General features: G+C 38.0%; 1 protein-coding gene across 1 annotated transcript; it reads right to left on the bottom strand.

The window, feature by feature from the left end:
- Positions 1-7746: 7746 nt before the first annotated feature.
- LOC139716021 (sialin-like) lies at positions 7747-21686 on the bottom strand. The gene is made up of 9 exons (XM_071627577.1): positions 21528-21686; positions 19263-19499; positions 17609-17696; positions 16666-16761; positions 15259-15383; positions 14537-14692; positions 12003-12135; positions 10907-11148; positions 7747-7881 (listed from the first exon to the last, which is right to left on the bottom strand). Exons 1-9 carry the CDS (start codon positions 21684-21686, stop codon positions 7747-7749), a joined length of 1371 nt encoding a protein of 456 aa, XP_071483678.1.
- Positions 21687-21961: the final 275 nt, after the last annotated feature.

The raw sequence follows: 21961 nt of genomic DNA, 5'->3' as shown, positions 1-21961 counted from the left end.
CACTAAGTAACATGTGCCGGGGAACCCTCCTCCCCCCACACACACACACACATACACGCACGCATAAACTCATATGGCTATTCAAGAAAAATAACTTTAAGGGGAGGGCTAGTAACCGATCAGTGGGAATCAGTGAGAATGCTGAGGGATGATTGCTCCAATCCTTGTGGGATTCATTTAAGAGTACATTACATATCTACTGTTGTGTGAAAATTGTTTGCTTCAGAACGGTCTCATATTCAAGTAATGTGCAGATTAATGCCCCGTCACTGACCAGGCACGCTAACCTGGAAACATTAAACTGCACATTACTTGAATATGAGACCGTTCTGAAGCAAATAATTTTCACACAACAATAGATATAATCATGTACTCTTAAATGAATCCCACAAGGATTGGAGCAATCACCCTCCACCATTCCCACTGATTCCCACTGATCAGTTACTCGCCTTCCCCTCTAAAGATCACCGAAAACTGTGCTGCAGATATAGTGTACTGCCAACAAAGCATTTAGAATACTTAATAATGAATAATAATCATTAAAAACATGTAATCATCGTGACGTTTCAACCCAACACTTACAAACTGGCTTGATATTGAAAGACTAAGTAAGATGTTGCTCTAGCTTCTATATTTTGGTTTAATATGCACTTAATTTTTGTCCTGTGGGGTGGATATCCAGTAATGGTAAACGTTGGTATGCCCACAAGCACGTTGAGTTTGAGTTTCATTCATGACACCACTTTATTGGTTGGGTTTTGTGTGTGTGTGTGTGTGTGTGTGTGTGTGTGTGTGTTTTGTGTGTGTGTGTTTTTTTTTTTGTTTTTTGTTTTTGTTTTTTGGCCTAAGAAACTTGATTACAAGAAAAATGAGCTGCCGAGTAAAAAGCTGATTTATTTACAGGTCCTACTAATTTAATAAAATGCCTATCTACTTGAAATCCGCATAGTTTATTACCACTATTCGTGGGATTTTTTTCATTTACTTTAGACAATAGAATAACAGTGGTTTTTTTTTTCTTGTTTGTTTGTTTGTTTGTTTGTTTGTTTGTTCTTTCTAAGTAGTATTTGCGGAAGGTAAGATGGAAGGTTCGCATTAAAATAATCAAGGTGGAGGTTTAGGTATTTGAGGCTCCTTATCCAGTCCGAGGCATAGAACCAGGCAATCACTAAAAAGCCAAACTATTACAAGCAAAATTAGCTCCTGTGTTACAATGTACTGCCATATGGTCCGTTCCGCATGTGTCACGCACCCCGGAAATCCATGCTTGTTCTTTTTAACTTTGTCGTTCACTAGTGACTGAGCTGCCTGTTGCTTGTCCGGATCTTGGCGGCACGGTGCAGACGGATCCTGGCAGCAGCACGTACACGTTCACGACGGTCTTCAACCGGTTATACGTGCTCGTCACACCGGGCATCAATTACTACTACAATCTCAATGACATCGATACTTCGGTGGAGGTCCGCGACTACCCGAGTGGCAATGTGCCCATCGGGACACACGATATTGTGATCGATATATCGGACAATTATCTGAGTAAAACCTGCATATCGACTCTCGTGGTAGAAGGTATGTACAATCTGTTTAGGTCGCTAAAGGGATCGCATAGTTTTGGCTGAGACCAAACTTAAGATTTATATATATCATATATATATATTTGGTGAGATAATGAGAAACCCGTTATGAAATATGAAAGAGCCTGTAATTCCAGGAGGAATTCAACATTTATTTGATAAAAGTTGGCCTAGAAATGACCGAGAAATCCAAAACAAAGCAATCCTAATGAGAGGTTAGACCCACCTTCTGTTTTTGCAGGTCTCAGCCATTCCAAAACCAATTTCCATCAAATAAACTGTTAAATCCTCTTAGAATGGTATGCTATGCACTATTTCATTAGCGCTTTCTTGGTGTCTCGCAAAAGGTTTAAAGCCCACTACTCATCTCCACCAATACTATACCACCCCTTTAAACTAAACATCCCTTTAAGTTTTACTATTGCATAGTTTCAAAGTTTTTTTTTTCAAGTTTTATTTGTGTTTTATTTCCTTCCAATTCACGTTAAGATTCGGTTGACCCAACAATAACGTGCCCTGATGACGTCACGGCAACTAGCGCTGTCGTCACGTTTCCCCCAGCGACTGCAGATGACAACGGTGAGGCTCCTCCCGTCGTTACCTATGACCCACTGGGACCAGGCGACACTTTTCCACCGGGGGACACCGTCGTCACAGCGACGGCCACCGACAGGTCGGGAAATACCGCCAACTGTACCTTCATTGTTAGTGTTCCTGGTAAGTATGCCACAATGAATATATATAAATATATGTGTGTGTGTGTGTGTGTGTGTGTGTGTGTGTATGAACAGGGAAACATATACACAATACTATATAATTATGTATACAACCCAGATATGCATAATATTTGATTTAATTAAAAACAATAATTGCTTGTAACGTTACTGTTTTGTTGGGCTCAGGTCTTGAAAGCGTTTCTTCTATTAATCTTTGTCAATTTTCATTTTCATTTCGTTTCATTTCATTTCATTTGATTTATTTTATTCTTTCTGTCTTTTCGGCAAACATAACACGAAATGATTACGAATTTTGATCAGTTACAGCGACGACACAACCAACAACTATGACAGCAACTACAGCAGTAACACAGCCAACCTCACTGACAGCAACGACCCCGCTTGGGAGGGACGGATCCTCCACAACTAGCTCTGGGTCTGGCTCTGGCTCTGGCTCTGGCTCTGGCTCTGGCTCTGGCTCTGGCTCGGGGTCCACGTCGGGATCGAACTCGATGGACGAAGATCGTTAGGATTTCAGGAGGGTCTCAAGAGCCATTGGGTTAGAACCCAATGGTGCTCCAAGTACTGCACTAATGGGAAAGGGAAATTCCAGTTTATTTCCGGATTGACTCTTTAAAAAGACGAATAAACAAGGACAAAGGGGATAACGACAATAGTGCAATCAAACGGTTTGCGGTTAATAATCCGACTTACCAGTACATGACATAATGACGTCATGTCAACTAGAGCTGACCACTCTCACGTTTAACAAGGCAATAGAAATAACTCGTGTCATAATTTGTTATTACTAAACAGAGATATTAGTCATAGCGGTTTGTCGTTGTGAGAATCATATATGTCTTCCCTTAATAATATGTTCATATTTGACAAATCATCGCACAACCATATAGGCCTACATCCCCGAACACACATCGATCCCCTGTGTAGGGAAGCTGAACGATGATTCCTGGAAGTATGCATATGCGGACTTCAATCTCTTCCTTCAAATAAAATTTTCAGAACATATCGATTGCATACCCAAAGTAGGCTTGAATTGGGAAAATGGTCAACTTGTCCTGCTAGGTTATCTGTTTGTGACCGATATATTTGTTTCGTGAAAAAAAAAAATAATAATAGTAGTTTTAGAGAGAGGAATCCAAGCGTGGTCGTTATTGCCAGCAGGTAGCTGTCCAATTCCAACGGGACCATGTTCTTTTTTTTAATCAAAATCTATTAATAAAGATCAAAGGAAACTTGCAGACGAGGAGCACATATTATGAGCATTATTCAAATTATCGGGGGGCGGAGTGCAGATTGAAGTTACTGTAGCAACACGACAGGGGTTTTTTGCATTCACTTTTCATCAATTGGACACAGTTATAGATTTATCATCGAGCTAGCAGTTGTGGTGTGAAAATATCACCGCCCCCCCCCCCCCCAAATATAAAGCTAATTAAAAATTTAAATTTACCGAGAGATAAGTTATTACAATCATCAGAATGTGACACACCACACGTTGATGAATTCCTCTGCACAATACAGTATGTCAATCGTGCGCTGCAAGGCCAAAAACCGCAGTCTGTTATTTACGAGGTCATGGTTAGTTTTGGTTGACCGCAACAACGGAAGCACTTCATTACAGCAGCTACGTGCCCTAATTCCTGGTATAGTCCGCTTATTTTACAGTCGATCAAATATCGGCGTATGCAGTATATGTATAGGCCTACATACGCCTATATATATATATATATATATATATATATATATATATATATATATTTCTTATTGGCGATGTTGGCAGCACGAAGCTCACACTTTAAACATGGTTTCGATGCTATCATAACATATATATATATATATATATATATATAAATATATATACATATATATATATATATATATATATATATATATTTCTTATTGGCGATGTTGGCAGCACGAAGCTCACACTTTAAACATGGTTTCGATGCTATCATAATATATATATATATATATATATATATATATATATATATACATGTATATATATATGTATATACGCTGTTCATCTCTCTGAGAATAACTTCTTGTTTAGATGTTAGATTGATCTGTTTCCGAAAAGTGTGCAGTAACTGTTAGATCTGTTTATATTTTCTTACGACAGTTACTTGTAGATGAAATATCGCGAAGTTGCCCAAGTCCACAGAGATAACTGTGTCCTATTCTTAATGTCACTCTACAATGGCAAGGGATTGAATCGTTTTGATGAAGCAGGAAAAAAATAATTTAAGAAGAGAATGAGAGGCAGCAGAGAAAAGTATGGGAAGTGTATATCGAAGAGGCACTATTCATACTGTCAGCAAATAAAATCAACTAAAATAAAAGTCATTTGATGCGGAATATCGACTCTTAAAATAACTTTTTGTTGGTTTCAACTTGACAGAAAACTCTGACTCTGAATGCATCTCATTTAACAATTGCGATTTTAGTTTCTTGAAAGCTGTTTCTGTGTAGGATTGTATGTGATATACATGGATATTCGTATACAAATGTGTGAATGTCATTGTTGGGAGAGAGAAAGTATAAAAAAGTTTAGCGCTGCCAGTGTTGAATGAAATAGTAGTACAACTTAATTGAAATTGGACCATGTGATCACTTGCCTGAAGAAATATTCTTGTCCAAAGCGATGATAAAGTAACGCTCATTTCGCATACGCAAGGAGGAAAATGAAAATTGAAAATTAACAGTTTTGACATTTTTTTTCTTGAATTGTGTACTACTTTATTTTGGAGAGTCCTCTTCGACAGTATTTGAGCTACATGTGCTAAACTTTTCTACATGCGTCATAAGCTAGAAGACATCCTTGATATGTATTGCACGCACATGATTAATTTCAATTAAAATGTATGAAAATGAAGCTAAAGAAAGGAAATCGTGGTTTATATGAGTATATTGGAACAGATGAATTTGTGCGTCTGTTACCCTCTGGAAGCCATTAAATTGACTAGAATATTTTATGATGGTGCTCCTTTGGTGGCATATTGTTCTACTTATTGCAAGGTTGTATCATCTTAGCGCTGTGCACTAAAACCGCCTTTCTCACTGAACCCTTAAATTGAATAAAACATGGCAACATGATTTTGCCACTTCGAACACAATCCATTAGGAATAACCTACCCAGTGACAACAACAAACAAAAACACATGAAACTATGATTTCAGTTTATTTAAATTGCACAGACTATGTACATTGCTTTAGTAGAAATTGAAGTGTGGATTACTAGTATCCTATATATAATTTCACATGTTTCATGATACTGAGTTTCGATAACCTTGATAGATAAACATGCACAGACACGCAAATATTCAAACACATGCTAAAATAGAACAGAAGACGTAGTCACTTGTCAGCAGTTATACGTGCTGGGAGCTACGCACGTCAAACCGACATGACCGAGGAGGTTCTCGTAGTGTCGTCAGTCTGGTGTCTTCATAGTCAAACAAAAGGAACATTAGTGCATGACGTGGCAAAATTCTATAACGAAAACAGGGGCGGCGCAGCCGTGGGGGCCGTGGGGGCTCGGGCCCCCACACTTTTTGTGCACCATACAAAGGAATACATAAGGTGTCATCACTTTGGGCCCCCACACTTTTTTCAACCCGGAAGTACGTAAGAGGCACTACAATGGGGGGAGAGAATGAGCTGAGGACCATTTTTTTTTTTTTTTTTTTTTTTGCTTGTTAGCTGAAGAAACCCGGAAGTGGACGGGTAGAGATGAGCTGAGGACCTTTTTTTTTTTTTTTTTTTTTTTTTTTTTTGCTTGTCAGCTGAAGAAACCCGGAAGTGGACGGGGACGGGGAGAGATGAGCTGAGGACCTTTTTTTTTCTTTTTTTTTTTTTCGCTTGTTAGCTCATGAAACCCGGAAGTGGGCCCCCACACTTTTGAAAACAGTGCGCCGGCCCTGGAAAATATAGCAAGTTTCAAAGGTTCTTCATTTTATAGTCATGTCGAGCGTTATATTATAAGCGGGGATAGAGACATGATGTTATGGGAGGATTAAAAACACTCAATTTAGGTTAAGAGCAATATTGTTGCTGGCAAAGACATATATCATATTTGTCGATTTATTTCCTTCAGTATTGAGGTTATCAGATCATCAAATATTATGTAGAGTGATTGATCCACCCCTGCTCTTGGCGCAAAAATAGGGAAGTACTGACGAGTTCAAATGCCTCCAGAAAAAAAAAATAGAATACAGTATGTCAGCCTTAAAATGAGGCAGCATCCCATAAACACTATTTGTGACCGTCCACCTCAAAACGAACATAAAGTCGCACACACTGATTTTGCGTGAGGACTGGAAATAAGTGAAATGGGTCAACCTAGCCGAACTTGACTTTTTCATATTTTCTGAAAGAGCGGGTCTTCTTTTACATTATGCTCAAATTTCGTATCATAAAACGCGCAGGAAAGTGTGTTTTTTTAGCAGTTTATCTCAAACATTTTTGGTAGAATAGTGTGATTAGGTGTGTCTTTAGAATCCCTTTTTCATTTCTGAAAAACCTTGTCCACACTCTTAACTTTCAACTCTAATAGCTTTTGAAAGGATAGTGCTACTGGTTTGAAAGTTGGCATTAATTATGGACAGAATGTGTTAATGAGGCATGCTTAATTTCAATTTAATCTGATAATCCCTTCATTGTTGTTACTCTGGTGGGTTACTTCCTGTTTTTTGTCCCATTCATCGCACAGCCAGCACGGTTTGGTAAAGATTAACCGCTTGAATAGACACTGTACTTCAGAGCCTCTTTTCTCAGTTCACACTTTTCCTGAGTTTGTGCTTTCTTTCCAATATTTAGATAGGTTAGGAGAGTCCATTTGATTTGAGTTATACATCATTTTAAAGCTTAAAGTCTGCTCTTTCAGAATATGGTCTTAACTAAAAATTCATGTCTGGCGACTTTTTGTTTGTTTTGAGGTGCAGGGTCACATTTGTAGTACATGTATTCAGTAACAACTACAGGTAGTCCTTTAATCCCGCTATAGCTCATGGCCGGCGGAACCGTGGGGGCCGTGGGGGCTTGGGCCCCCACACTTTTTTCCACAAAGGAATACATAAGGTGTCATCAATTTGGGGCCCCACACTTTTTTTAACCCGGAAGTACGTAAGTGGCACTAAATAGAAATAGATAGAGATCTTGAAGTGTGAGCGCGGTGTATAAGGTTATGCTTTTCCCGTGAAAGCCTGTTTTTTTTTTTTTGTTGTTGTTGTTGTTGTTGTTGTTGTTGTTGTTGTTGTTGTTGTTGTTGTTGTTTTGCTTGTCAGCTGAAGAGACCCGGAAGTGGAAGGGGAGAAATGAACTGAGGACCCCCCTTTTTTTTTTCTTGTTAGCTCATGAAACCCGGAAGTTAGCCCTCACACTTTTGAAAACGCTCCGACGGCCCTGTAGCTTAACTTCATATCCTGGTCTTCTTGTTAATCTTCGTCACATTCGTCTTCGTTGGCCCACGGTTGCTCCTCGCCAGAAGAAAATAGTGCGAAGAAAAGCGCCCCGAATGCAGTGATCCCAAAGCCAATATAAAATACCTTTTTCCATCCTAACAAGTCGTTCTTGGGGAAGAGGATGATGAAAAGAAAGAGAATAAAGAAAATAACAGTGCATAAGTAAATGTAGATTCTAAAGGGACTGAAACCTAATTCTAATTAATAGCAATTTCAATGGAACACATTATAATGACATTTGAGAGATTTTGCACAAATAGTTCAAAATGTGGATACAGGAGATTGTTTGTTTGTTTGTTTTTTCAAGGCCAGTGCCGCCACCGCTGGATGAAAACACTGGAATGACTCGTGATGTCACTGCTTGACCAATGTTGACAACGATATAAAGAGAATTTTAACAAAAAAAAAATGATTTTTTTTTTTAATGAAACAGTATACGTTCCTCTGACTTGCTACCGATACGTCAGGGGTAAAATTATTCCCTACCTTTTCAGACAGAGTTAAATCAAGTGCTCTCGCTATGCTATAGAAATTTGAGAATACGTTTGATTTACTTTCTTTACATCGTTGTCTGCAGTGTCGTCACAAAATGTACATTTCTTGTCCAACGATGGCATCACCGAAACTTTGAACGCATTAAACGATTTTCCTTAAACGAATTTCCAGGGGAGAACTCGCATCGTCAGGATTTGCGTATTTTTGATGGCAAGGTATATTATTACCTACGATAATAGTTATTAGGGCGATTGAAAATTTTGAGGAGAATCCTCATTCATCGATAAGTGGATATATGCTTTCTCCCAATGTCAATTACAATAAAGTATAGAACCGTATGAACGCTTTTTTTTTTGTTGCTTCTGTACGATAACAAGTAAATATATATAACATATGATATATATAATGATAAGAAGAATAAGTCTAAAATACGCCATCGTAGATCCAACAAGAAGGTTTTTATTCACAAAATTTTCAACTCGCCACGGACCTTCGTCAGAGTAGTTTATACTAGGACAATTATAAGTTTTTGCAAATATGAATCATAACAACATAACATCACAACCATGATAACAATGCTCTGCGCGTAAACAAATTACATGAATAAAACCTTTCATATTCGATCTACAGATGGCGTATTTGAGACTCATTCTTCTTATAATTATCACATTCAAAACCCAACACGTTGGAAATTCCAAGAAGAATATGATATGATATATATATATATATATATATATATATATATGTGTGTGTGTGTGTGTGTGTGTGTGTGTATGTATAACATGTATGTTATATATAGATAGATAGATAGATATATTGATATATATTTGACCGTGCATCACAAAACAAACAAAAAGTCGCACCCCTTGATTTTACGGGAGGACTCAAAAAAGGTGAAATGGGTCAACCGAGTCAACTTTTAGTTTTCCATATTTTCTGAAATAGTTTTTTTCTTTCTTTTACATTCTCGAGTTTGGGATCATAAATGGAATGGGAAAGTGAGTTTTCAGCAATTTTTCTACAACCTCTTTTTTGTAGAGTATTGGGATCAGGTTTTCTTAGAGGCCCCTTTTATTTCTTGAAAATCCTTTGCACTCTCTTCACTTTCAACTCTAATAAAAAGGATAATGCTACTTCTCTGAAAGTTGGCATTCATCATGGTCAGAATGTGGTACTAGACCATGCTCAATTACAGCTTGAAATCTGATAATCCCTTAATTGTTGGTGCTACGATGGTCAGCATCATGTTTTTGTCAAATTCCTGGCACAGGTAGCACGTCTTAGTAAATATTTAGCACTTGAATAGACCCTGTACTTCAGAGCCTCTTTTCTCAGTTCACACTTTCCAGAGTGTGTACTTTGTTTCCAAAATTTATATAGGTTATGAGATTCCATTTGAATTGAGATATTCATCATTTTAAAGCTTAGAGTCTGCTCTTTCAGAATCTGTCCTTAACTAAAAATCTATGTCTGGCGACTTTTTGTTTGTCTTGTGGTGCAGGGTCACATATATTACAATGTTTTTTACATACATTATAGTATTATATATAGAGAGAGAGAGAGAAGAGGGAGACGTAATATAGGTAAAGTGTATAGAGGATGTAATTTACGAATTTCTTTGTTTAATCCATGTCGGGGTTTTTTTTTATTATTTCTTGAAGAGGGTTGATACCAAAATATTATGTGTGGATTGAGTAAATGCAGCAATATAAATACTACAACGCATCAGCGAAATTCGAGGAAAATCGGACAACCAACAACGCTGTACGAAAAATCATCATAAGGAATATTAAAGATTAACTTCTTTTTAAAAGTACAGATTCCCTCGACTTGTTTAAACATTTTCATTATCATATCATCATTCCTTCTGGGTTACGAAAGAGGTAAAGGTGAAGCGTTATTTCACTATGCAATAAAAGTATAAATACGCTGCAATCTCCTTATCGTATTCATATCGTGCAGTGACAGAACACACTGTTACACTCGCGTTCCTCATCCATTGATGACGGCACCAAATGTAAAACTTTAAGAAATTATATTTTTTTAACGAAGAGTATCCTCATTTACCTCATTTCCTCAAATTTTACAGTTGTTTTCTATTAATAATTTTGCACTCATTCAATCTACGCGTAATAATTGGGTTTAATTCCCGTTCCCTGCTGGAGAGAACACAGTGTCCCACAGTGTGGGAAACCACAGTGTGAACACAATATGAATTCTCTTCACACTATTAAATTCGAGCGTTTTAACAGTGTGAACACAATGTGAGTCATCAATTCACAGTGTGAAACAAAGTATTACTATGTGAACACTCTGTGAAAACCACACCACAGTGTGAAAACATTTTCACACTGTTAAATTCGAGCGGTTTCACATAGTCGACTATGTGAAAACTTTGTTACACACTGTGAACACACTGTGAGACACTGTGTTCCTTCTAGTAGGGTTATCACCAGGTCCTGGAGACCACCTTCGTCAGGGTTTCAAAATACAATATAACAATAACACAATATTATACAATCACAGAAACCACACTAACATTGATGTTACGATAATAACTATCAATATCGATATAACATCATCATCTAAAGTAGTTACTGGCACAAAGATAGCGATGACTTTGCTGAAGTAGGCCTACCTGGTCTACAGTGAGCACACCCACAGCGTAGGGTCCGAGGATGCCCGATACTGGACCCGCGGTCTGTACGAGACCACCGATGCTGCCCGAGTACGCCGGGGCGAGGTCAAGGGTGTTGGTCAGGTAGCCGCCAAAAGTCACACCGGCAAACAGCAGACCGAGTGACAGAAACACGACAGAGAGGGCGCTGTTGCATCCAGACACACCAACCAGTGCATTGGTGATTCCGAACCCTAGGTGACCTGGAACAAAAAATAAATAAATAAATGAATGAATAAATAAATAAATAAATAAATGAATGAATAAATAAATAAATAAATAAGTAAATAAATAAATAAAATTCAATACTACACATTAATAATATATATTATATAAAGAGTTTGTTCGCAAAAACCGATAAGTCTATATTTGCCAAATGGAGATATTTGCGATTAAAGCTCAAGAAAAATAAAGAATAATAAGAACATTTTTGCTTCTATTGACCATAACTTCAAAAATGGACTTTTTCCGAACAAACTCTTCATATGTAGGCATATATATATATATATATATATATATATACATAGTATATAAGGATTATATTCCTGCATTCATTCACCTCGTCATATTTTAAATCCAAAACAAGAAGATGAAATGCAAAAAGGACAGAGAGTATTTACAGAGGAACGTATATCATCTGTACAATTTAAAAAACGTGCACATTCTGGGGAGGTGGAATTTGACCTCTCCGGTATAACAGCCTGCACGCTCATTTGTATGTCCATTTTGTTTGGGGGTGGTTTTTTTCTCTCTCTCTCTCTTTCTCTCTCTCTTTGGTCTTTTTACTGTAAAGACATAACACGTAAAATGACTACAAACCTGAATCATTATTTATTTCTTGTGATAATTTCACTAAGTAGAAAATATTGGCACCTCCAATAATACACTTAATTATTTTGTATACTGAATAATTATACAAGTTGAGTTTTTGTTCGTTTTTGGCTGTTGTTAAATATAGCCGTAATTCAGATGATTAGGCAAATAAGATCACGTATTATTAACTATATTACATCAGCCTCATGCAGACTATACTAGGCGGGAGAGGGGCTGGTATCACCTGTTACTACCAATAACTTCCTAACTGTAGTCCTGGGTAAGGCGCCACCGTTGATAAGTCGATCTGCAGGAATCCCAATCAGTAGCATAGACAGCCATTGGAAGGCATAGGGCACTGCGGAAAATATTCCTGTCTTGGGTCACAACAAGGGAGGCACAGAAAAATATGGTTATAAACATCATGTAAACTATGATCGTATCAGGGTACTGAAATCGGCAGAATTTGACATTCGTCTAATAGATGTTAGGTACAATATGCAAAAAAGTAGACACATGCCGCACGTGAATGTGTTTGTGTGTCTGAGTATGCATGTATGGGTGTAGTTGCGTAGAAACAGCAGCAAATGTGGAATGATAAATGCTATTATGCCCCATATTATGTCATTCGAAGACATATTGAAAACTACTTTTTCGTCTTATCACACCATCCTTATTCCAACCCCCCCCCCCCCCCTCCATACACATATTCATATCACAGGCAGGCATGATATGATTTTGACATCATACTCTCTAAAAAAAATCGAGTGAAAATTTTCACTCTAAAAAGAGTGAATACAAAAAAGAGTGAATTTCGAGTGAAATTGGAGTGAATTTTGAGTGAAAATGCTCATTTTCACTCATTTTGGAGTGACGTCAGGGATCACTCCAAAATCTTCGAGTGATCCCTGACGTCATTCCAAAATGAGTGAAAATGAGCATTTTCACTCAAAATTCACTCCAATTTCACTCGAAATTCACTCTTTTTTGTATTCACTCTTTTTAGAGTGAAAATTTTCACTCGATTTTTTTTAGAGAGTAGGCCTACTGTAGATCTGGAATGTGTCTCGCTGCGAAGCCTATGCTTACTACTTTACAACTACTGTTTTAACTCGTGAAGTCTATCTTTTTTTTTATCTGAGTATTGGGGGGGGGGGGGGATAACTAAACCGAAATTGAAAGAGTGTAGTTTTGGACGTTCGTTTGGTCTTGTATTACGGGAGGGATGGAAATACTGATGGCCCAACAACATGTCACACATTCTGACAGCAAAACAAATCGCCACCGTCAAACTTCAAGTAACAAGAAAACTTCATTCTTCCCTCGCCTCCAGCGACATTGTCCCAGTCTCGATCCAGCCTCTCCTCCAAAGTTGGCCCAACAGGCCACACCCACTTTGTACAAATGCATATTCATGACATAATGCCTATTAAACATGTTAAAGATAGGCCTTCCCTTTTGCATTCCTTCCCAAATAGTGCAGAACATGATAATGTCCACCGGAATGACAAGACTATTGTAAAGCCATAACATTTCTGTCAGATTTGAAGATTGTTGGCCCACCATTGCTCACCGTAACGTAATCTATGTACTAGGCACATTTGCATACATTAATCCTCCTGTGGTTGTGATAATTATGATACTTATACTTTCAGAAAAGAAGAATTCACTAGCTTCTCTTACTTTGTTATCGATGGCAAATAACACACCACTTACATGATTTACATGCAGTGGCGGCTCCAGAGGGGGGTGCAACCGGCGCACGCCCCCCCCCCCCCCTCCTTTATTTTTCGTTAAAAACAAAAGAAATAAAAAGAAAAAATGAAATGAAACCCGGAACTGGTACCAGAACTATTATTACGCACCCCCCCCCCCCCCTTTACAGAGTTCCTGGATCCGCCACTGTACATGTGCAACTAAGTGCATCACACAGATCTGTAAAACTAGACGAGTATAGTTAAGATTTGAAATTTTTTCGTATGGTAGCAAAAAATTATTCAAATCTTAACGGTCAATTTAACTAAACAAATAAAGACCCTCCAGAGTTCAAAATTTACAGGAGGTTTCCAATGTTTTCTTCAATACCTAATTGTTCTCACCAGTTTTTAGAAAAATTGCATGCAAAAGGGATTGGCTGTCTTTAAAGGACAAGTTCACCTTCATAGACATGTGGGTTGAGTGAATGCAGCAATTTTAGTAGAACACATCGATGAGAGTTTGAGGAAAATCGGACAATCCGTTCAAAAGTTATGGATTTTTGAAGTTTTTGCTTAGTCACGGCTGGATGAGAAGACTACTATAGCTTGTGATGTCATATGAGTACAACTATATAAAGAAAGTATAAAGAAAATTCAAGATATTCTCACTTTTCTCACATAATAAAAGAACACTCGACTTCTTTCTTTCAGATGTCAGGGGAAATAATATTATCCCCAACATAAGTCAGTAACATGTCGAAGAAATGTGCACTTTATTCAAAAAGTCAAGTTTTGTGAAATTCTCTTTTTATTTTCCTTATATTGTTGTACGCATGTGTCATCACACACTGTAGTAGTCTTCTCATCCAGCAGTAATTGCGCAGATACTTAAAAAATTCATAACTTTTGAACGGATTGTCGGATTTTTCTCAAACTATCACTGATGTGTTCTACTAATATTGTTGCATTCACTCAATCCACATGTCTATGAGGGTGAACTTGTCCTTTAAGAGGTATATCTGTAATAGTGTTTCGATACGGCTGTGTATTGTCTGAGACGTTACAAAAACCCAAATCTTACTGTGGTGAGATCCAGCCGGAGTACATTGTTCATGTAGATGGGTAAATTAGTTAGGAGCGTAAAGTAGCACCAGCAAGCAGTCAGGTGTGCTACAACGATGGCCCATACAGGCATTGAGGTTAGGATCTTTCCCCACGGCACTTCTTTCGATTTCGACTGTGAATACAATTAGCATAAAGAACATAATAATCAATCTGTGTGACTTTCTTTTATCTTTGGTATCAAAAATATGATAATGAAAATCAAAATAATGACTATGTTATCAACAATAATGGTGATGTACTATTCAAATAACAATAAAAAATAATCAAAATTTTCAATTTTATTCCTTTTGATGTTGTAACAAATCAATTAATATAAAAATAAAATAACATAATAGCCTTTCTGCCTCGCTGGCATTACCTGTCTAACACCTGTTGGGTCGATTTTGTCTGGGGGTTTTTTTCACTCGTTTTCTTTTGTTTTTTTTTCTGACATTCTTTTTTACCAGAAGTGTGGGGAGTTTATAACTACTCTTTGTCACGTTCATCTCCTTTGGCCCATGGTCCTTCCTCGCCAGAAGAAAAGAGTCCGAAAAAGCGCCCCGAATGCGGTGATCCCAAAGCCAATATAGAATACTTGTTGGGTCGATTTTGTATATTTTTCATTCATTTCCTTTCTATTTTTCTGACATTCTTTTTGCCAGAGGTAGGGGGGTTATAGCTACTCAACGATATACGTACCCGCGGTTTTACGCTTATCCCAGACTCGATATACTTTCGTTCTTCCGTCGAGATTCGCGGGTGCTCCGCCGGGGAATCAAAAGCGAGGCACAGCCATACGCAGAACCAAATCAAGCCCAGAGTTCCTGTGAAGATAGGAAAAGTTATATTCTACTTTTAACGTTGAAACAAGCAACCATTCATGCGCTAACATTTCGACAATTTTTAACAACTTCCCTGAGCGAAATATCATGTATGCACGTTTCTGCTTTTATTTACGCGAGTGATTTCGATGATTTCAGTGATTGAAAAAAAGTGTTGCTATTAGCAGGCGCGCATTACGTAAACAATAACAATAGAGAATGCGTTTATCAGAAGCTCTTAACTCTTTATGTGCCACGTTCGCACGACAGACTCAGTCGACGGGGTGCCAACTTCGCATATTCTGCTCAAACGCACAAACCTGCCCAAACCGTTCAATAAATCGGCAAATGCCTCAGTACAATGAAAGCGTTCCTCGCGATTCCGTTCCCCTCGTCTATAGCACCATAGCTTGCATTTTATGTGGTGACTGACTAACAAGCAGTGTTTCCTAGTGGACTTGCGAACAAACTCTAAGTTGATGTCACTGCTTTGTGTGCAAAAGTGATACATTGACAGTAATGTAGCCACTGGGCTTCCGAAAGAAAAGCAATTATAGATTTGACATAAGATTAACATTAATGCAAAGCTTGGCATTTTCTCTCTTTAACTTTGCTCACTTTGTCTACAATTTAACAGAAACCGGTAAAAGTTATATAGATTTGAAAAACCGAATGTTTTCTCAACGCATGAATACGTTGGTGTCTCAGAATAATGTGACACATTGGAGGTTTCCACCAAGGCACATAAAGAGTTAAACGTTAGGATAGGATGAAAACTTAAATATATGTTTCAGGCACATTCTCTTTTATACCAATGAAGTTTTTTTTTTTTTTAACTCTCTAAAAACATCGAGTGAAATGTTCACTTTTGAAAGAGTGAATAACAGAAAAGAGTGAATTTAGAGTGAAATCGGAGTGAGTTTTGAGTGAATATTTTCTTTTTTATTTATTTTAAAGTGAACTCAGGGATAACTCCAAGATTTTGGAGAAATCACTGACGTCACTCCAAAATTAGTGAAAATAAACATTTTCACTCAAAATTCACTCCAATTTCACTTTAGATTTACTCTTTTCAAAATTCACTCGTTCAAGAGTAAAAATTTTCACTGGATTTTTTAGAGATTAGTTTTTTATTCGTTTCCTTTGTTGGTTTTTGTTTTGTGTGTGTGTGTGTGTTTATTGTTGTTTTTGGTGGGGATATTCTATTTTTAATTATTAGTATCATTTTTCTTCTTCCTTTAGGGGGGCGGAGGGTTTTCACCGACCATCATTTGGCGAACGTTACCGAAGAGAAAGAACGGAGCAGGCCAGCCGCCCAGGATGTCAGAGTTTGCAAGCGAACCAGAAACAGCCTGACCTAGAATATTACCCAAACAAGATCCTGGGGAAAAAATGGAAAATAACAACAAAAACAACAACAAAATGATTGGCATGGCGATGTGGTTTCGATTGGTTGGGAGGATGGGAGTCAAGGGGGAGCAGTAACAATGAAGAAATTGAGATATTTGATTAAGTTGACAGTGGAAGGGATAAGTGAGTCAATGAAATATCGATAGTTTATAGACACCAGGATTCAATTTAAAACACACAAACACACACACACACACTCACACACACACACACACGCACACACAAACAAACAAACAAGTAAACAAACAAAAACTTGATGATAGCAGCTCTTGGGGGAATGGCCATAGTGTCATTGTAGCAAGAAGAATCCAGCTTCCTGATTGGCTGTTGCTTAACATCTTTTATGTTGTTAGCTGAGTCATAGGGGCAAACAATAGTTGCTCTTACCGCAGAAGACTGATTTTTATTTTTTCATCACAAATAGTCGCTTTTTTTTTCAATGACATGAAGCGAGATTTATGGTTGGTTATTATTCTATAATAGACAACGTCTACCATGATAAAAATGATCTTATGTGTCAAACACGTACAGGCACTTGCCCACACATCCACTCCTATTCCCTCTGCATATCGATCTTTCAATCTGTTTATACACGAAATACACATTATTTCCTATGTTTGTTTACGTGCGATTGCGTTAATATGAGAAAGTAGATCAAGGAGGTATTAGGTGCCCCTATATATAGATACCTGCTAGGGTAAATTTACTGTAAAACAGATATCGATATTAACACATAGGTACAGCGTCATGTACATCCTACATACACACATTGTGTGTGTCTTTTGAACAGAGAGCTTTTGGCGTATTACATTGAATACCTGAGAATGTGTAAACAGGTAGTCGTGATCTTTCTTTGCTGGGGATCCACATGGCAAACATGCTGTACATGGCTGCAAACGTCATCCCCTATGAGAGCAATAAGGGCATAACAAAGGCACATTGTGGTAGAGTGAATACTTTGCAAATGAAGGGTTTGTTTGCAAAAACCGATAAGGCCATATATGCCAAATGGAGATCTTTGCGATTAAAGGTCAAGAAAAATAAAGAGACTTATAAAAAATGTTTTGCTTCTTTAGACCATAACTTCGAAATTGTACCTTTATTTGTAGTGACCAATATGTCATTTAAAAGGTATTATTTTGTACTTTATGACAGAGATCTACCTTCAAAATCTTCAAAAATGGACTTATCGGTTTTTGCAAACAAACTCTTCAAATGTACATTGTGCGTGCACCCCCAGGGTCCCGTTTCATTAAGTTTGTCATAATTCTCAGTAACAACCGCCACATTGATATGACAAATTTGCTCTCTGCCAATCAGAAACAAGGATTTCAGTGGCTTATAACAACTATCGTAACTTGTTATTGACAAAAAGTTTTATGAATCTGGTCCCAGGTGTACTGTGCTCTTTGTTTGCAAACTTACCAGTTTGTGAGAGAGGCCAGGCATAATTGTAAAAAGATAGAGTGGTACTTCGAAAACTCCAAATTCAAGATGTATGAGATGGTTATGTCTAGGATTATTGAGGAAAAATATATGATTTATTGGAATAAAATTCATATGACTCCAAAGTTACGACTTGTTTAAAGTTTTGATGCAGCCATTGCTGCATGAGAGAACTGCAGTACTTTGTGACGTCATGTATGGCAAAAGAAATAAAGAAAATTCAAGGTATCTTTTACTTTATAGACTTAACTTCTAGCAATGGAAATTATATCTTTAAAATAATGTCAGTCACAAGTCAAGGGAATTTGCACTTTGTATCAAAAAGAATGAAATTTTGTGAAATTCTCTCTATATTTCCTTTATATCCTTGACATGCATCCGTGACGTCACGAACTGTAGTAGTCTTCTCATCGAATTTCGCTAATGTGTTTCCTAATAATTGTTGTATGCAATCATTCCCTGTGTATATTTGGGTTTCATTCAACTTTATGAGCATACCGTATAATTGAAACTGAATGAATTATTCTAGGTCAGCTATAAATAAGGGACATCTCCTTTCTGGCTGCTACCTACCTTAGCATAACTGTTAACCTATGTACGTGTAATTGTCAATCTATTTATGTATTTTTGTTCCTTTACACTGTCTTACTGATATGTTTGTAATCATATCCGAATATTGATATACACCTGTATGTAATTGTTTTTAATATGTTCCTTGCTTTGGTGAATTAAAGAAACTTGAAATTGGGAACGAGAACAGCAGTGCTTGAAACATGAAAATCGGGACTAATCATGCGTTCAATGCATGGGTATGAAGTTAATGAAAAGAAATAAGAAAATGACAGACAAATAGACTAACAGGCAGACAAACAGACAGGAGTAAAACGATGAGAAAGGTATACAACGTACAGAATGTACGAAATGAAAATAAACAGAACAATAAACGGGGCAAAGTACTAGTAAGACGCGCAGATCATTACTTTGAAATAACAAAGAAATCAAGGGCACATGAGTGACCACGCCCACCTCGCCAAGTCCACTGATTACTCGTGAGGCAAAGACGGCGGCCACGCCCACCCGGGCAAGAAACGGGAAGGCCAACGAGCAGAGACAGGTGCACAAGACCCCGAAGGCAAAGAGGTACTTGCCGCCGAACTTGTCGGCCATCCAGCCCCCGGGGAGCTGGGTGAAAAGATAGCCGTAGAAGAATCCGGCGAGGATGAGCTCCTGAGTGCTGCTGTCCCACTCATATTTCCCTGTGTCCTGATACGAGAAAAATAGATGCATGGAGTAAATAGGGAGCTTTAGATGTTAGACGCGGACGTTAAGACGAATGCGTTGGCCGTTCTCCTCTCCCTGTGTAGTGTTGCAACGTTGCTTTAGTTGTTTTGGTTTTTTAGAAGACCCAGCGTACAAAAAGTAAAATGGCACCCCCCCCCCCCCCCCATTATAATCATTGTCGCATCAAGTAGCTGCCTGCGTCGGGAATTTGATCGAACGCCAGAATGGCCCAGAGCCCTACAGCCTTACAGCTAGAGAAAAACTTCATACTTCCACCTCTATTGTTGAAGTGTTAAGATGAATATTAATCTGTTAAAACGTGCTAGATGATTATGTCGATCTGAAATTATATTAAACTGTGAAGTTTGAAGATGTTTAGAGTCATAAACAAAAAAAAAAAATCTTGCTCATGAAAATACTATGAGCTATTCTTCCTACCTCTTCTTTGCTGTAATACAATTCATGACAATGATTTGGAAAGATATCATAAAAAGCATGGAATACCAGCTTCATTGCTCTGTGTTGGTTTTACGTGGAATGCCATGTTAAATCATTTCTTTATAGAGATCTTAAAATCATCCTAAAATTCTTCAGATGTAACATGTAACATGAGTGGATTCAAATGAATACCATGCATGAACTTTACCGCACCCGTCATTTCCTTTTTCTTTCTTTCTTTCTTTTCACTCGTATGTTTTCGTTTGTATAAGGCTCAGTCTCTCTAGAAAGTCAGTTAATAGTACTACAGGGGGAACCTGACACCACCTGGCAGAACGTTAAAGCATGGACCTACAACACAATCATGGACATTCATCGCTCGTTAATTAATTAGAGCACCTGTTTCTGTCAAAAGCGTCACAAAAACATTTTTGAACATGCTCTCCTGCTTTGATCCAGTGTTGTCCACCGACAGCCAGCCTGGATAAAAACAAGACGGTGCTTTGAGAAATCTAAAAACTACATGCGCAGAAGCTAATAACTCTCTTAAATCAAGAAAAATGCATGTGCAGTTGTTGTGTATATTGCGAAATCATCGCTAAAGCAATTTCTTTTGCGAAATGCAAGTACTTTACAAGAAAAAGCAACTAATTAAGCAGATTGACTGTGATTTATCATCTATTTTCCCCCATTTGTCCCACATTGTTTCAGAGTAAACGTGGGCAGTGACAGAAGACGACATGCTTGTCTTGCCATTCAGGGATGTTACATGCCATGCATGGTCGCAAGTGGCCGCTTCAGTAATTACCAATTTTGTGACGCAAAATTTGTCTTTGTTTCAGGTTTGGTGCTCCCCATCATTAGTGTTTATTCAAAGGCAGTTGAGTCTGAAAAGGCACCTCAGCCAAATATGACTGAAATGTGGGAAACCGGGTTCTTTTGTCAGTGATGATGCGCGATTACACAATCGTCATTAGGCGTTTTCACATCAGCCCGATGTTTCGAAATAGCGCGCTATTTTCTGACTTGGGAAATAGGAAAATATCTCGAGCTTGTATTTTTATCGGGCTGATGTGAAAACGCCTATTGTCCAAACGTCTGAATGTACTCATTAAGATGCACATAATCAGGTGGCGGTGGTGAACATTGAATCAAAGAAAGACCTCTGTACATGGTCCATATGTGTAGTAGGTCCATGGTTAAAGGGGATGGCTAGTAACTGATCAGTGGGAATCAGTGGGAATGCTGAGGGATGATTGTTCCAATCCTTGTGGGATTCATTTAAGAGTACATTATATATCTATTCTTGTGTGAAAATTATTTGCTTCAGAATGGTCTCATATTCAAGTAATGTGCAGTTTAATGTTTCCAGGTAAGCGTCCCTGGTCAGTGACGGGGCATTAATCTGCACATTACTTGAATATGAGACCGTTCTGAAGCAAATGATTTTCACACAACAGTAGATATATAATGTACTCTTAAATGAATCCTACAAGGATTGGAACAATCATCCCTCAGCATTCCCACTGATTCCCACTGATCGGTTACTAGCCATCCCCTTTAAAGACTTACCTCATTACAACTGCTTGAATTTGCATCCGAGGCTTGACAGTACTCCCCCGTACCGTTGGGGTCGCTCTCCGATGAGTAGGTGGAGTTGATCATGGCGGGAACGCCTATGCTTACCGTCACGCGTAGAGCGTAGACGATTGAGAATCCGAAAAACCCCATGAAGCAAAGGATATAGCGGGCAGGCATACACTCCCGTGCTGCAGAGAGAGATATCGAGAAATAATATCACATATTATTATGTTATTGTGGAAAAATGGAAATGAATTAGAACTTTGAACTTTGAACTTTGAAAGAGAAACTCAACCCCTTGGCATCATGGTCAAACTGACATTCATAGAGAAAGAAAAGTACAAGCTAAAAGAAAAAAAAAATAGTTCAGTCACTATATGATTGGACGGAGAACAAGAAAAGAAGAACAAAATTACAAGGCATAA

This window comes from Diadema antillarum, unplaced genomic scaffold (genome assembly GCF_040938485.1).
Source record: "Diadema antillarum isolate AM-2024a unplaced genomic scaffold, OU_Dant_1.0 scf00000060, whole genome shotgun sequence".
Lineage (NCBI taxonomy): Eukaryota > Metazoa > Echinodermata > Echinoidea > Diadematoida > Diadematidae > Diadema > Diadema antillarum.
This window is presented reverse-complemented; position numbering and strand designations above follow the sequence as displayed.

What these genes read in the sequence shown, in the direction of transcription:
- LOC139716021 (XM_071627577.1), bottom strand. Translation starts at nt 21,686, where the DNA reads ATGGGGTTTTTCGGATTCTCAATCGTCTACGCTCTACGCGTGACGGTA. An exon ending in ATTCAAGCAGTTGTAATGAG is followed by an intron (nt 19,500 to 21,527) that starts GTAAGTCTTTAA and finishes TTCTCGTATCAG; the next exon opens with GACACAGGGAAATATGAGTG. An exon ending in TAATCAGTGGACTTGGCGAG is followed by an intron (nt 17,697 to 19,262) that starts GTGGGCGTGGTC and finishes TTGCTCTCATAG; the next exon opens with GGGATGACGTTTGCAGCCAT.